Here is a 14,589-nt window from a genome sequence, read left to right as displayed (position 1 = left end):
AAAAACAAGTTAATGAACAATAAAAGCATGGCACAGTGGTGCATGCCTATAGCCCCAGCTACTTGGGAGGCTGATACAGGCTGATCACTTGAGTCCAAGAGTTCGATACTAGTCTGGGCAACATAGCAAGATCCCATCTCAAAAATAAAAAAATAACAAAATATGGTGGGAGATGGAATTATTCAAGCCTAAGTATTCTCTTGGAATGTTCCTAATTGATTCTTTTACCAAATTTTTTCTTTTTACCAGAAAATATCAGAGATAAACAGATTTCACTTTTTTTTTTTTTTTTTTTTTTTTGTGGTACTGGAGATGGAATCCTTCTACCTCCGGGCTACATTCCCAGACCTATTCTTAAAATTTATTTGGAAACAAGGTCTCTTAAACCAGTGAGGCTGGCTTCAAACCTGCGTGATCCTCCTGTCTCTGCCTCCCAAGCATGTGCCACCATGCCCAGCTCCCGATCTCACATTCTTATACATTAGCAGTGACCTCTGAATTACTGATTAATTTATCTAACTACACAGCTCAGAGATTTATCTTCCAATGGGAAAGCCCCAACAACCCAGAATAAGGGACTGAAACATTTCCTGAAATGCAGAAACTGTTTTAAAAAGAAATTTGGATAGTAATTATTTAAAGAATTTAATGGGGTTATTTCACTACATGGCCTGTCTTATTTTATAGATGAAGAAACCAAAATCCTGAATATTCAAATGGTTTGGCCAACCTAGCTATATATAGCCAAGCTAAAAATACAGATGTAAAACTTCCCAGGCCAGTTTTCCACAATGTCAAACTACTCTTTTTTTTTTTTTTTTTTTTTTTTTTTTTTTTTGGCGGCACTAGAGATTGAGCTCAGGGGCATTCTACCTCTGAGCTATACCCCCGCACTATTTTATTTTTTATATGGAAACAGAATCTCACTAAGTTGCAGAGGGCCTCACTAAGTTTTCCCATATTCCTAAATCCCTTGGTACTACAGTGTATAAAGAGCTGATAATAGATGGAACCTAATTTCTTAAAGTGGCAGTAACAGGTAAATGTCATTTTCTGGCTGACCACTTGGCTTTGCCATTACAATTAAGACCTCAGAAGTCACATATACACACTAAAAAAAGACTACTGTTCCCTATTTCTTCCCCTTAAAAAAAAAAATTGGTTGGGGGTGGTGGCGCACGCTTGTAATCCCCGCGCTTGGGAGGCTGAGACAGAAGGATCGCACAGGTTCGAAGCCAGCCTCAGCTACTTAGTGAGGCTCTCAGCAACTTAGTGAGATCCTGTTTCCAAATAAAACATTTGGTCTGGGGGTGTAGCCTGGAGGTAGAAGGCCCCTGGGTTCTGTCCCCAGTACCATAGCCATTCATATATATCAGCTTTAGTGTGAAACTAACACCTGCAATTTATATTGCACAGATCATTTTCACTTACTTTTAAAAACGGTGAATCTTCTAACATGTCAAGGAACTCAGGGAAGTAATCTCCCACTTCTTCATCAACTGCTCCCACCAAGCTTATTTGTCGCATTGGGCCAGCTCTGTAAGTACCATGAGAATATGTCCTTTTTACCTAAAGAATAGGAATTTAATTAAACATTACACATACGAGAATGCTTGCTATCAACGTGTAATAATAAATTACACACAGAATATTAGAACATTATAGAAGGCAAGAAAACAGAACCCAAAAAGTTTCTACTAACAGTAACAAAAACAGCATTTTTTAAAAGCCCCACCCAGCCAGGCGTGGTGGCGCCCGCTTGTAATCCCAGCATTTGAGAGGCTGAGACCTAAGTAAGGATCACGGTTCGCAGACAGCCTCGGCTATTTAGTGAGGCCCTTTGCAACTCAGTAAGACCTGGTTTCAAAATAAAGAATAAAAACTAGGGCTGAAGGTGTAGCTGGGAAGTAGAATGTCCCTGGGTTCTATCCCCAGTACTGCAAAAAACAAACAAACAAACAAGGCCCCACCCTTGCTCTCTCTTCTTTGCTTCTACCCTGAACTTTGTAGATGGGGCCTAGTCTAACATGGACTGAAACCTCAAGAACTGTGAGCATATAAATCTTCACCTCTCTTAGTTATGTCATGAGGTCTTTTAGAGCACAGCAGTGACTATGCCGATTAAAGCACTGGGCAAGAGCCAGGCGTGGTGGCGCACGCTTGTATGTAATCCCAGCATTTGGGAGGCTGATACAGGAGGATCATGGTTCGTGAACAGCCTCAGCTACTTGGTGAGGCCATCTGCAACTCAGTGAGACCCTATTTCAAAATATCAAATAAAAAAAAACTGGGCTGGAGGTGTAGCTCAGAGATAGAATGCCCCTGGGTTGCCCCTGGGTTCCATCCCTAGTACCACCAAATAAACAAACAAGAAACAAGACCAAACACTGGGCAAGCTGGGCAAGGCGGTGCAAGCTTGGAATCCCAGCACTTGGGAGGCTGAGACAGGAGGATCGCAGGTTCACAGCCAGCCTCAGCTATTAGTGAGGCCTTCCGCAGCCTAGTGAGAACCTGTTTTCAAACAAAGAATAAAAGATAGGGTGAGGAGTCACAAAAAGTAAAGGGTCATATTTCTTCTCTAATATGTGAAAGCTAGGGAGTGATCGGATACCAGAGGGACTCCAGATAATTGGAGAAAAACCTGAGCGGAGACAGGGAGGTGGCCTGGGGAAATGGAAGGGGGAAGAGTGAGGATCAATGAAGAAATCACTACCATTGGCTTTATGTACACATGTGAGAATGCCAAAGTCAATCTCAGTACCATGTATGGGAAGCGGGGATAAAGAGAGAGAGGGAAAAACCCACCAAGTGCTATGTGCATGTATGTCATTAGCAACATAATTTACATCATGATGTGAGACAATGCACCAATAAATGTATATTAAAAACAAATTTATCTGGGTGTGGTGGTGCACGCTTGTAATCCCTGCACTTGGGAGGCTGAGACAGGAGGATCCCAGGTTCACAGACAGCCTCAGCTACTTAGTGAAGCCTTCCATAACTTAGTTAGACCCTGTTTCAAAAATAAAGAATAAACTGGGTATGGTGGCGCACGCTTATAATCCCAGCACCTGGGAGGCTGAGACAGAAGGACTGCACAGGTTTGAAACCACCCTCAGCTACTTAGGCTCTCAGCAACTTAGTGAGACCCTGTTTCCAAACAAAGTATAAAATAGGTCTGGGAATATAGCCTGGAGGTAGAAAAGCCCCTGGGTTCCACCCCCCAGTACCACACAGAAAGAAAGAAAGAAAGAAAGAAAGAAAGAAAGAAAGAGAGAGAGAGAGAGAGAGAGAGAGAGAGAGAGAGAGAAAGAAAGAAAGAAAGAAAGAAAGAAAGAAAGAAAGAAAGAAAGAAAGAGCGAGCTAGGGTATATAGCTTGGAGACAGAATGCTCCTTGGTTCAATACCTAGTACCACAAAAAACAAAACAAACAAACAAAAAGATACTAAGCAACTTAACAAGACCCTGTCTCAAAATAAGAATTTTAAAAATGGCAAGGAAGCTGGGCATGGTGGCGCTTGCTTGTAATTCCCGCACTTGGGAGGCGGAGACAGGAGGATCACGCATAAGAGACCCTGTTTCCAAAAATTTAAAAAAGTATAAAATAGGTCTGGGAGTATAGCCCAGAGGTAGAAGGGCTTCCAGGAACCCCAGTACCACAAAAAAAAAAAAAAAAGAAAGAAAGAAAAACAAGAAAAAAAGGCTAGGAATATAGCTGAGAAGTAGAAAATTCCTGGGTTCAATTCCACATATATCCCCCCAAAACCTAAATTTTATTGGAGATATCAAAATGTTTATTTTCAAAGTAATTTGAATTTTAAAATGTTGTGATATAACTTTTTATTATATGTTATTTCACACAACTTTCTAGTTTAATAACCTAGTATCTCAAACTCATACTAAAACAGTGGGGATTACTGTTTTAGTATGAGTTAACATCACTTTAACGTTTTAGACATAGCAAATTACACATTAACAATGTATTCAATATAGAAAAGTATATACCTCTTGATAAAATAAGTAGATGGCACTTAAACTGTTAAAACAAAATATGGCTGGGCATGGTGACACACACCTATAATCCCAGTATTTGTGATGCTAAAACAAGAGGATCACAGATTCAAGACCAGCCTCATCAAAATGGTGAAACCCTGCTTCAAAATTAAAAATAAAAAGGGCTGAGGGTATAGTTCTGAGGTAGAATGCCCCTGGATTCAATCTCCAGTTTTAAAAAAAAAATGCAGATTCTTTTAAAAAAAAATAAAAATAAAAATGCCTCTGGGTTCAATCCCACTATCCCCACCCCCCAAAAAATTCTCAAAGTGCCCCAAATAAATGCCACAAAGACCATGGCTCATAAAATAGCTCCTTCTTCTTTGTTCTTTTCTTTTCTTTTACCCCAGCCCAATTTTTTATTATTTATTTTTAATTTTTTTTTTTTTTTTTTTGCAGGTCTGGGGATGGAACCCAGAGGCATTTGACCTCCAAACTATAACCCCTGCCCAATGTTTTATTCTTTATTTTGAAACAGGGTCTCACTGAGTTGTGGAGGGCCTCACCAAGTAGCTGAGGCTGTCCACGAACCTCAATACTCTGGTCTCAGCCTCCCAAATGCTGGGATTACAAGCATGTGCCACCACGCCCGGCTTTATTCTTTATTTTGAAACAGGGTCTCACTGAGTAGCAGAGGCTGGCCACAAACCTGAGATCCTGTCTCAGTCTCCCAAGTACTGGGATTACAAGCATGCGCCACCACGCCTGGCAAATGTCCCTTCCTTATACATATTCCTGTATCCGGCACACTACAACAATTTCTAAGATCAGAAAGGACAAGACCACACATCTGGAATGAGGAGGTAAGTACTTCAGCAACTGCTCTAGGGTGTCACTCTCTCTGCATCATAATGATAAACCATGACAGAAAAGAGTTAAAATATGTCACATATGTTCCGTTTATGTAAAAATCAATTTTTCTGGAAAGCCTCACACATGGTGATGGCATTAGATGTGAGATTACTATATTTGCTTCTATTTATTTCGGTAGACCATTAGTTTTCAGATGCAGTTTAAAAACTGACCTAAATAAAATCAAAACATAGCCAGGTGTGGTGGTACACCCTTGTAATCTCAGCATTTGGGAGGCTAAGACAGGAGGATCTGTGTTCAAGGACAGCCTCACTACTCAGTGATGCCCTCTGCAACTGAGTGAACCCTGTTTCAAAATAAAGAATAAGCTAGGCATGGTGGTACACACTTGGAATCCCAGTATTCGGGAGGCTGAGAAAGGAGGATTGAGGTCGCAACAGCCTCAGGTACTTAGTGAGGTCCTTTGCAACTCAGTGAGGCCCTGTTTCAAAATAAAGAATAAAAATTAGGAATGGGGGTATACCTCGGAGGTACAATGCCCTTGGGTTCCATTTCCAGTACTGCAAAAATAACTTTAAAAATAAATAATTAAAAATAGGGCTGAGGGTGTAGGTTGGAGGCAAAATGCCTCTGGGCTCCATTCCCAGTACCACACACACAAAAAATCTAGGTACCACACACACACACAAAAAAAACCCAAAACATGTCATTATTTTAAAATGTGTATTTTCTTTCTAAACAGAAATGCACAAAACCATAAAAGGTTCCCTTATATAGGAACCTCTTAAGTTACATATGTATCTCTCAAAAAGAACACAATAAAAGAACTGATACACTTATGCATATATTTTTTCAGAAGCTTATATTTGTGTTTTTTAGAAGAGATATAATATTCTTCATCCAAATCTCCTTCTTAAGAGTCTCTCCCTCAACCCCCAAAATAAAAACCACAACCATCATGGTACATTTTCACTCCTTCCCTTGTTTATTCTCTGTAAATATTACAAAAATAAAAATAAGAAAGCAAGAGCCGGGCGTGGTGGCGCACGCTCGCTCGTAATCCCCGCACTTGGAAGGCTGAGACAGGAGGATCGCACGGGTTCGAAGCCAGCCTCAGCTACTTAGTGAGGCTTTCAGCAACTTAGTGAGACCCTGTTTCCAAATAAAATATAAAATAGGTCTGGGAGCATAGCCTGGAGGTAGAAAGCCTCTGGGTTCCACCCCCAGTACCACCAAAAAAAAAAAAAAAAAAAAAAAAGCAAGTAGGAATTGTATCTATCACCAATGTCAATAATAAGTCTCACCGGGTGTGGTGGGGCACACTTGTAATCCCTGTGCTTGGGAGGAGCAGGAGGATCACACCTTGTTTCCAAAAAAAAAAAATAAAATAGGTCTGGGAGTGTAGCCCGGAGGTAGAAGGATTCCATCCCCAGTACCACAAAAATAAAAAAAAGTCTCAAAAGCTTTGGTTAGCAGAAGATGAATTAAATTATATTTAAACTAAAACTGTATTTATTATTCCACATATAATCTTTGTATGATAAAGCTGTCTTCAGCAGGCATGGTGGCTCAGGCCTGCAATTCAGACCGAGGCAGAAGGATTTCAAACTGGAGGCCAGACTGGACAAGAGTGAGAACCTGTCTCAAAATAAAATTCAAAAATAGCTAGGGAGGTATATAGTTCAGTGTTAGAGCACTTCCTTAGCATGTTCAAGGCCATGGATTCAATTCCCAGTAGCACCAAAAAACAAAGAAAAAAGAAAAGCCATTTTTATAATTCTGAGATCTGCTTGCTATAAAAAGTAAAAAGTAGCCTAGTAGGAAACACATTACCAAAAATAAACCAGAATACTGTTTTATTTTACTTATAAAGATTGCTATAAGGAAAGAAGCAAATATGGTACTAAGGAATTAAACATAGATAATTTATGTGAAACAATTTGCTATTTCCCAAAATGAGTTCCCTGAGAAGGGAATTCTATGGTTCAGTAGGGTGGGATAATTCTATTTTTACTTGAGTAGTCTGGCACACACACAAAGTTTCTGAGAATTCTCATAGAAAGAAACAACTTATTTGGTCTAATATTATACAAACTATTGACTTCAAAATCCTTTTTTTAGGCTCTTGATGGTTTCCTTTGATGAGAAGAAACTTTTTAGTTTGAAAAGACCCCACTTATTAATTCTTGCTTTAATTTCCTGTGCTTTGGAAGTCTTATTGAGAAAGTCACTCCCTGTACCTATATGTTGGAGTGTAGATCCTATGCCTTTCTCTAATGACTTCACAGTCTCAGGTCTAATTTCTAAGTCTTTGATCCATTTCGAGTTGATTCCTGTGCATGGTGAGAAGTAAGGATTCAGATCCAACTTTCTACAAATGGATAGCCAGTTCTCCCAGCACCATTTGTTAAAAAGGCTGTCTTTTCTCCAGTGTATGAGTTTGGCCCCTTTGTCAAAGATCAGTTGACGATAGATGTGAGGGTTTGTTTCTGTATCTTCTATTCTGTTCCACTGGTCAGTCTGCCTATTGTTGTGCCAATACCATGCTGTTTTTACTACTATTGCTCTACAGTATAATTTGAAGTCCGGGATTGTGATGCCTCCTGCCTGGTTCTTGTTGCTGAGAATTGCTTTGGCTATTCTGGGTCTTCCTCCATACAAAATTCATAACTGATTTTTCCAGGTCTACGAGAAATGTTGTTGGTATTTTAATGGGGATTGCATTGAATCTATAGATCACTTTTGGCAGAATGGCCATTTTGATTATATTAATCCTGCCTATCCATGAGCAAGGGAGATCTTTCCATCTTCCAAGGTCGTCTTCAATTTCTTTCTTTAATGTTTTGTAGTTTTCTCTGTAGAGGTCTTTTACATCTTTGGTTAGGTTTATTCCTAGGTATTTTATTGGTTTAGAGGTTATAGTAAATGGAATAGTTTTCTTTATTTTTTTCAATGTGGATTCATTGTTGGCATAAAGAAAAGCAAATGATTTCTTTAGGTTGATTTTGTATCCTGAAACTTTGCTGAATTGGTTAATCAGCTCCAGAAGTCTTTTGATTGAGTTCATTGGATCTTCTAGATAAAGAATCATGTCATCTGCAAATAAGGATAGTTTCAGCTCCTCTCTTCCTATTTGAATTCCTTTGATTTCCTTCTCTTGTCTTACTGCTGTGGCAAGAGAATCAAGGACTATGTTGAAAAGGAGAGGTGATAATGGGCATCCTTGTCTTGTGCCTGATTTTAAGGGGAATTCTTGAAGATCTTTACCAGCCACCACTCTGATAGGGGGCTAATATTCAGAATATAGAAAGAACTCAAAAGACTCTACACTAGCAAAACAAACAACCCAATCAAGAAATGGGCAACTGAAATGAATAGACATTTCACAAAAGAAGAGATACAAATGGCCAATAGATACATGAAAAGATGTTCAACATCACTAGCCATCAGGGAGATGCAAATCAAAACTATGCTGAGATTCCATCTAACCCCAATCAGAGTGGCAAACCTAAAGAAATCAAACAACAACACTTGCTGGCGAGGATGTGGGGAAAGAGGAACTCTTACAATGTTGGTGGGAGTGCAAAGTAGTTCAGCCACTATGGAGATCAGTATGGAGATTCCTTAGAAAACTGGGAATAGATCCACCATTTGATCCAGCTATACCACTCCTGGGTATCTTCCCAAAGGGGTTGAAATCAGAGAACTACTGTAACATATGCATACCCATGTTCATAGCAGCACAGTTTGTAATAGCCAAAATATGGAACCAACCTAGATCTCCATCAACAGACAAGTGGATTGCAAAATTATGGGAAACACACACAATGGAATTCTATTCAGCTATAAAGAAAAATAAAATAATCGCATTTGCAAGAAGATGGAAGGAACTAGAGAACATTATGTTAAGTGAGATTAGTCAAGCACAGAAAGAGAAGGGACATATGTTTTCTCTAATATGTCCAAGCTAGGGAGTAGTGGAAATACCAGAGGGACTCCAGATGATGGAGGGGAAATCTCAACAAAGCTTGAACGGAAGGATAGGAGAGGAAGAAAGCTGAGGTTGTTCAATGGAGGAGCTACATACGAATATGTGTAATAGCATAAATACAACATGATTAACCTGGTCACATTGGGAGGGAAGGAGAGGGAAGGGCATGAAGCACAATGTAAATGTACACCACTCTCAATATGTTCCACTTATAAAAAATAAAAGTTAATTTTTAAAAAATCCTTTTTTTATAGTTGTTTTAGTGTACCTATCAATAACCCAAGACATTAAAAGTTCTTCAGAATATAACAGTGATCCATAATAAATACATAAGATATACATGTTTTTGCTTGTATCAGTATCAATTTGAAGAAAACGAAAAGTAGGATAATTATTAGAGCTAAAAATCAAGGCAGTTAGGTATAAGAGGCTGTTGATTCCATTCTGCTGGGTTGTTTTCAGGGGGTGCGAAGTGATAGGGAGTCTGAGACATGCTCATCTCGTTTTTACAGAGGCAATCTGAACGTCAAAGAAGTGTACCACAAGGGGGAGCCATTTCCCCATCACATCTGGAACATACTTTTTTTTTTTTTTTTTTTTTTTTTTTTTTGGTGGTACTGGGGTTCCTGGAAGCCCTTCTACCTCCGGGCTACACTCCCAGACCTATTTTTACATTTTTATTTGGAAACAGGGTCTCCTAAGCCAGCGCGCGTGGCTGGCTTCGAACCTGCGCGATCCTCCTGTCTCTGCCTCCCAAGTGGGGATTACAAGCATGCGCCACCACGCCCGGCTGGAACATACTTTTAAATTTCCCTAAATTGCTGAAGCTGGCCTCTAACCTGCAACCTACAATCCTCTTGTCCCATTCTAAAAAGTACTAGGATTACAGGCATGAGTGACCACACCTGGCTATGGTAACATTTTGTGTATCTATGGAGGATGTGGCATGCACAATTGGTCAAAAAGAAAATTTTGTACAAAAGCAGGCAATGTTTCACAGATGGCACATCAAACTGTTTTATTGGCCAAACACAGTGAATGGTTCCAGCATGAATTAAAAAATTATCTCCTTCTCCTATCAGTTCAACATAGCAAATCTAAATCAGATCAGATGTATTAACAATCATTAAAACAGTAGATCGCCGGACGTGGTGGCGCACGGTTGGGAGGCTGAGACAGGAGGATCGCACAGATTCAAATCCAGCTTCAGCTACTTAGTGAGGCTCTCAGTAACTTAGTGAGACCCTGTTTCCAAATAAAGTATAAAATAGGTCTGGGAGTATAGCCTGGAGGTAGAAAAGCCCCTGGGTTCCACGTGGACCCCAGTACCACAATCCCCCCCTCCCCCCACAGACACACACACAAAAAACAAAAACAGCAGATCTAAGCCGGGCTTGATGGTGCACGCTTGTAATCTCAGCATTTGGGAGGCTGAGACAGGAGGATCGTGGTTCGCAGACAGCCTCAGCTACTTAGCGAGGCCCTTTGCAACTTAGTGAGACCCTGTTTCAAAATTAAGAATAAAAAATAGGGCTGGGTATGTTGCTTGGAGAAAGAATGCTCCTGGGTTCCATCCCCAGTACCACAAAACAAGCAAACAAAAATAAATAAATAGATAAATAAATAAAACAGCAGATCTTTAATCACCAGTTAAACTCTGACATGTTACTTGAGGATCAATTCAGAACCAGGATAAAATAATATTTGGAGTATAGAATTGGCAGAAGGGTGGTTTAGAAGAAAATGGCTCCAGTTTTCATATTCTCACAGATGTTGGTTGGTTGGCTGGTATGGTTGGTATGGGGGATGGAACCCAGAGGCATTCTACCTGAGCTATAACCCCAGTCTCATTTTATTCTTTTATTTAGAAATAGTCTCACTAAGTTGTGGAGGCTGGCCACGAACACGTGATCTTCCTGTCTCAGCCTCCCAAGTACTGAGATTACAAGCATGTACCACCACTCCCAGCTTCTCAGAGTTCTTACAAGGTTCAGAGTAGGCTCTAAATTAAGGGTAAAATGACAAAACAAATCTCTTTTTTTTTTTTTTTCCAGATAAAACTCCTGGTTTTCTTTCGTGGAGAGAGGAGTCCTGGGGATTGAACCCAGGGGTATTTTACTTCTGAACTACACCCCTAGCCCTATTTTATTTTTATTTTGAAATAGGGTCTCTCCAAGTTTCCCAGGCTGGCCTCACACCTGCAATCCTCCTGTCTCAGCCTCTCAAGTACTGCCAATGATAGGTGGCCACCACTGCATCCAGCAAAACTCTTGCTTTAATTGCTTTTTTGTATCCCTAGCATCTAAGACACAGGAGCACAACAGGTTTTTGAATAAATATTTAAATAAAACAGCTGGGCCTGGTGGCACATGCTTGTCATCCCAGCATTCAGGAGGCTGAGACAAAAAGACCATGGTTCGTGGACAGCCTCAGCTATTACTTAGGCACTTTGCAACTCAGTGAGATCCTGTTTCAAAATAAAAAATAAAAAATAGGGCTGGGGGTATAGCTCAGACAGTCCATCAAAAAACTATTAGAACTAAAAAATGAATTTGGCAAAGTTGTAGGATACAAAGCCAGGCATGGTGGCATACCCTATTATTATCCCAGTACTTGAGAGGCTGAGACAGTAGGATCACAAGTTCAAGGCCAGAATGCTGTAACTTAGAAAGGCACAATAAAATAAAATAAAAAGGGCTGGGTAAGCTGGGTATTGTGGCACATGCTTGTAATCCCAGCATTCGGGAGGCTGAGACCAGAGGATCTCAGTTCGCGGACAGCCGCAGCTATTTAATGAGGCCCTCTGCAACTGACACCCCATTTCAAAATAAAGAATAAAAAAAAAAATAGGGCAGGGGGCATAACTTTGAGGTCGAATTCCCTGGGTTCCATCCCCAAACCCGCCAAAAAAAAAAAAAAGCCAGGCGTGGTGGCGCACGCTTGTAATCCCAGCATTCAGGAGGCTGAGACAGGAGGATTGCACAGGCTCGAAGCCAGCTTCAGCTACTTAGGCTCTCAGCAACTTAATGAGACCCTGTTTCCAAACAAAGTATAAAATAGGTCTGGGAATATAGCCTGGAGGTAGAAAAGCCCCTGGGTTCCACCCCCAGTACACACACACACACACACACACACACACACACACACACACACACAGCGTTGAGACCAAGAGGCCAGGTGTGGTGAAGCCCAGCTCCTTGACAGGAAGATCACAAGTTCAAGACCAGGCACAGTAACTTGGTAAGACACTGTATCATATTAAAAAGGGTAGGCATAGTGGTGCATGCTTGAAATCCCAGCATTCAGGAGGCTAAGACAAGAGAATCCAGGTTCACGGACAGCCTCAGCTACTTAGTGAGTCCCTTCTCAACTCAGTGAGACCCTGTTTCAAAATAGAGAATAAAAAATTGGGTTGGGGGTGTAGCTCAGAGGTAGAATGCCCCTGGGTTCCATCACCAGTACTGGGGAAAGAAAAAAAAAAAAAAAGAAAGCGATGGGAGCCAGGAGTGGCAGTGCACGCCTGTAATCTCAGTACTTGGGAGGCCTGAGACAGGAGGATTGTAGGTTTTTAAGTGAGCCTCAGCAACTTAGTGAGGTGCTCAGCAACAAATAAAAAATAAAATAGGGCTGGGGGTGTAGCTTAGAAATAGAAGGCCCTAGGGTTCCATCCCCTGTATCACAAAGAAAAAAAAATTAAAATTAAAATTGAATGGAATGTAGCTCAGTGGTACTAGAAAAAAACTCTCAATATCAAAATCCAAGGATGAGGATGTTCATGTCCTTTATATAAAACAGCGTATTATTAGTGGAGCCTGGTGACATACACCTATATCCCCATACTTGGGAGGCTGAGACAGAAGAATCCCAGGTTTGAGACCAGACTCAGTAATTTAGGGAGACTTTCAGCAACCTAGGGAGACCTTGTTTCAAACATGACACAAAACAAAAGTTAAAAAGGGCTGGGGGAGCCGGGCGTGGTGGCGCACGCTTGTAATCCCCACGCTTGGGAGGCTGAGACAGAAGGATCACTCAGGTCCAAAGCCAGCCTCAGCTACTTAGTGAGGCTCTCAGCAACTTAGTAAGACCCTGTTTCCAAATAAAATATAAAATGGGTCTGGGATTATAGCCCAGAGGTAGAAAGCCTCTGGGTTCCACCCCTAGTACCACCAATAAATAAATAAATAAATAGGGCTGGGGATGTGGGTTAGAGGCAGAATACCCCTAAGGTTAGCCGGGCATGGTGGTGCACACCTGTGATCCCAGTACTTGGGAGGCTGAGACAGGAAGATTGCAGGCTTGAGGCCAACCTCAGCAACTTGGTGAGGCCCTTCACAACTTAGTGAAACCCTGTTTCAAAATAAAACAGAAAATAGGGCAAAGGGTATAGCTCAGACATAGAACACCCCTGGGATCAATCCCCAGTACCACACATACACAAAAAGTCCCTAGGTTCATTCCCCAGCACTTTCCCCAAAAAACAAATAGCATGGTATTTGCAGATAACCTACACAAAGACTCCTATATACTCTAAATCACCTCTAAGTTACTTATGATACCATATACAATGTAAATACCTATTATATTGTTTAGGGACTACTGACAAGATAAAGTCTATACAGTTCAGTACAAATACAACCATCACAAGCCTACCTACATTTTGGGTCTGTAGTTTGATTGAATCCATGGATGCAGAACCTGCAGATACAGAGCACTGATGTAATCACTCTTTTTATTTTGAAGATGTCTGATTAAAGTAGCAAAAGTTAACAGATATAAATAGGTTGCAAACTCTGAAAAATCCATGTTTATGTTTCTATTCCCAAATGGACTTTCGTTTTGTTTTGCAGTACTGGGGGTGAAACTGAGGGGCATTCTACCACTGAGCTACATCCCAGCCCTATTTTTTATTCTTTGTTTTTGAAACAGGGTCTCACTGAGTTGCAAAGGGCCTCACTAAGTAGCTGAGACTGTCCGTGAACCGCGATCCTCCTGTCTCAGCCTCCCAAATGCTGGGATTACAAGTATGCGCAACCACACCTGGACTTGATATTATACATATGATAAAATGGACTTTTATCATACAGTTTGGGAAAGGCTTCTGGTTACTAATATTTTTTTGGTATGTGGGAAGCACTGGAAAGATTGAACCAAAGGACATTCTACCTCCAAGCTACACCCCCAGCCCTTTTTAAATTTTATTTATTGTTTATTTATTTATTTATTATTCTAATTTTGGTAGTGGGGATTGAACCAAGGGAGATTCTACCTCCAAGCTACACCCCCAGCCCTTTTTATATTTTATTTGTTTGTTTATCATTTTAATTTTGGTACTAGGGATTGAACCCAGAAGCATTCTACCTCCAAGCAAGGCACCCAACCTGATTTTATTTCTTTATTTGGAAAAAGGGTTTCACTAGGGTTCTGAAAGCCTCACTAAGTTGCCAGGGCTGACTTTGAACCTGCAATCCTCCTGTCTTAGCCTTCCAAGTACTGGAATTACAAGCATATACCAACTTCACCCAGCTACTACTTTTTATTTTTAAATAGGGTCTCACTAAGTTGCTAAGGGCCTTGCTAAGTTGTGAAACTGGCCTCAAACCTGAGATCCTCCTATCTTAACCTCCCAAGTACTGGGATTTCAGGTATGCGCCACCACGCCCAGCTAAGATCGAACTTTTAAAAACCATGGGTAAACCGGGCATGGTGGCACACGCTTGTAATCCCCACGCTT

At 40.8% G+C, this 14,589-nt stretch overlaps 1 protein-coding gene across 1 annotated transcript in view; it reads right to left on the bottom strand.

Moving 5' to 3' along the window:
* The window catches only part of RSBN1L (round spermatid basic protein 1 like), a gene marked incomplete at both ends in the record, with an annotated part of 78,924 nt that overhangs the window by 12,588 nt on the left and 51,747 nt on the right, over window positions 1–14,589 (bottom strand). The window contains one exon of the mRNA XM_080701478.1: window positions 1,432–1,569. Coding sequence (XP_080557604.1) covers window positions 1,432–1,569 — 138 coding nt within the window. The remainder of the gene's footprint in view (window positions 1–1,431; window positions 1,570–14,589) is intronic.

Source organism: Muscardinus avellanarius (genome assembly GCF_963383645.1).
Source record: "Muscardinus avellanarius genome assembly, chromosome: 9".
Taxonomy (NCBI): Eukaryota; Metazoa; Chordata; class Mammalia; order Rodentia; family Gliridae; genus Muscardinus; species Muscardinus avellanarius.
Note: the sequence above shows the minus strand (reverse complement) of the source record. Positions and strands in the feature narration are given on the sequence as shown.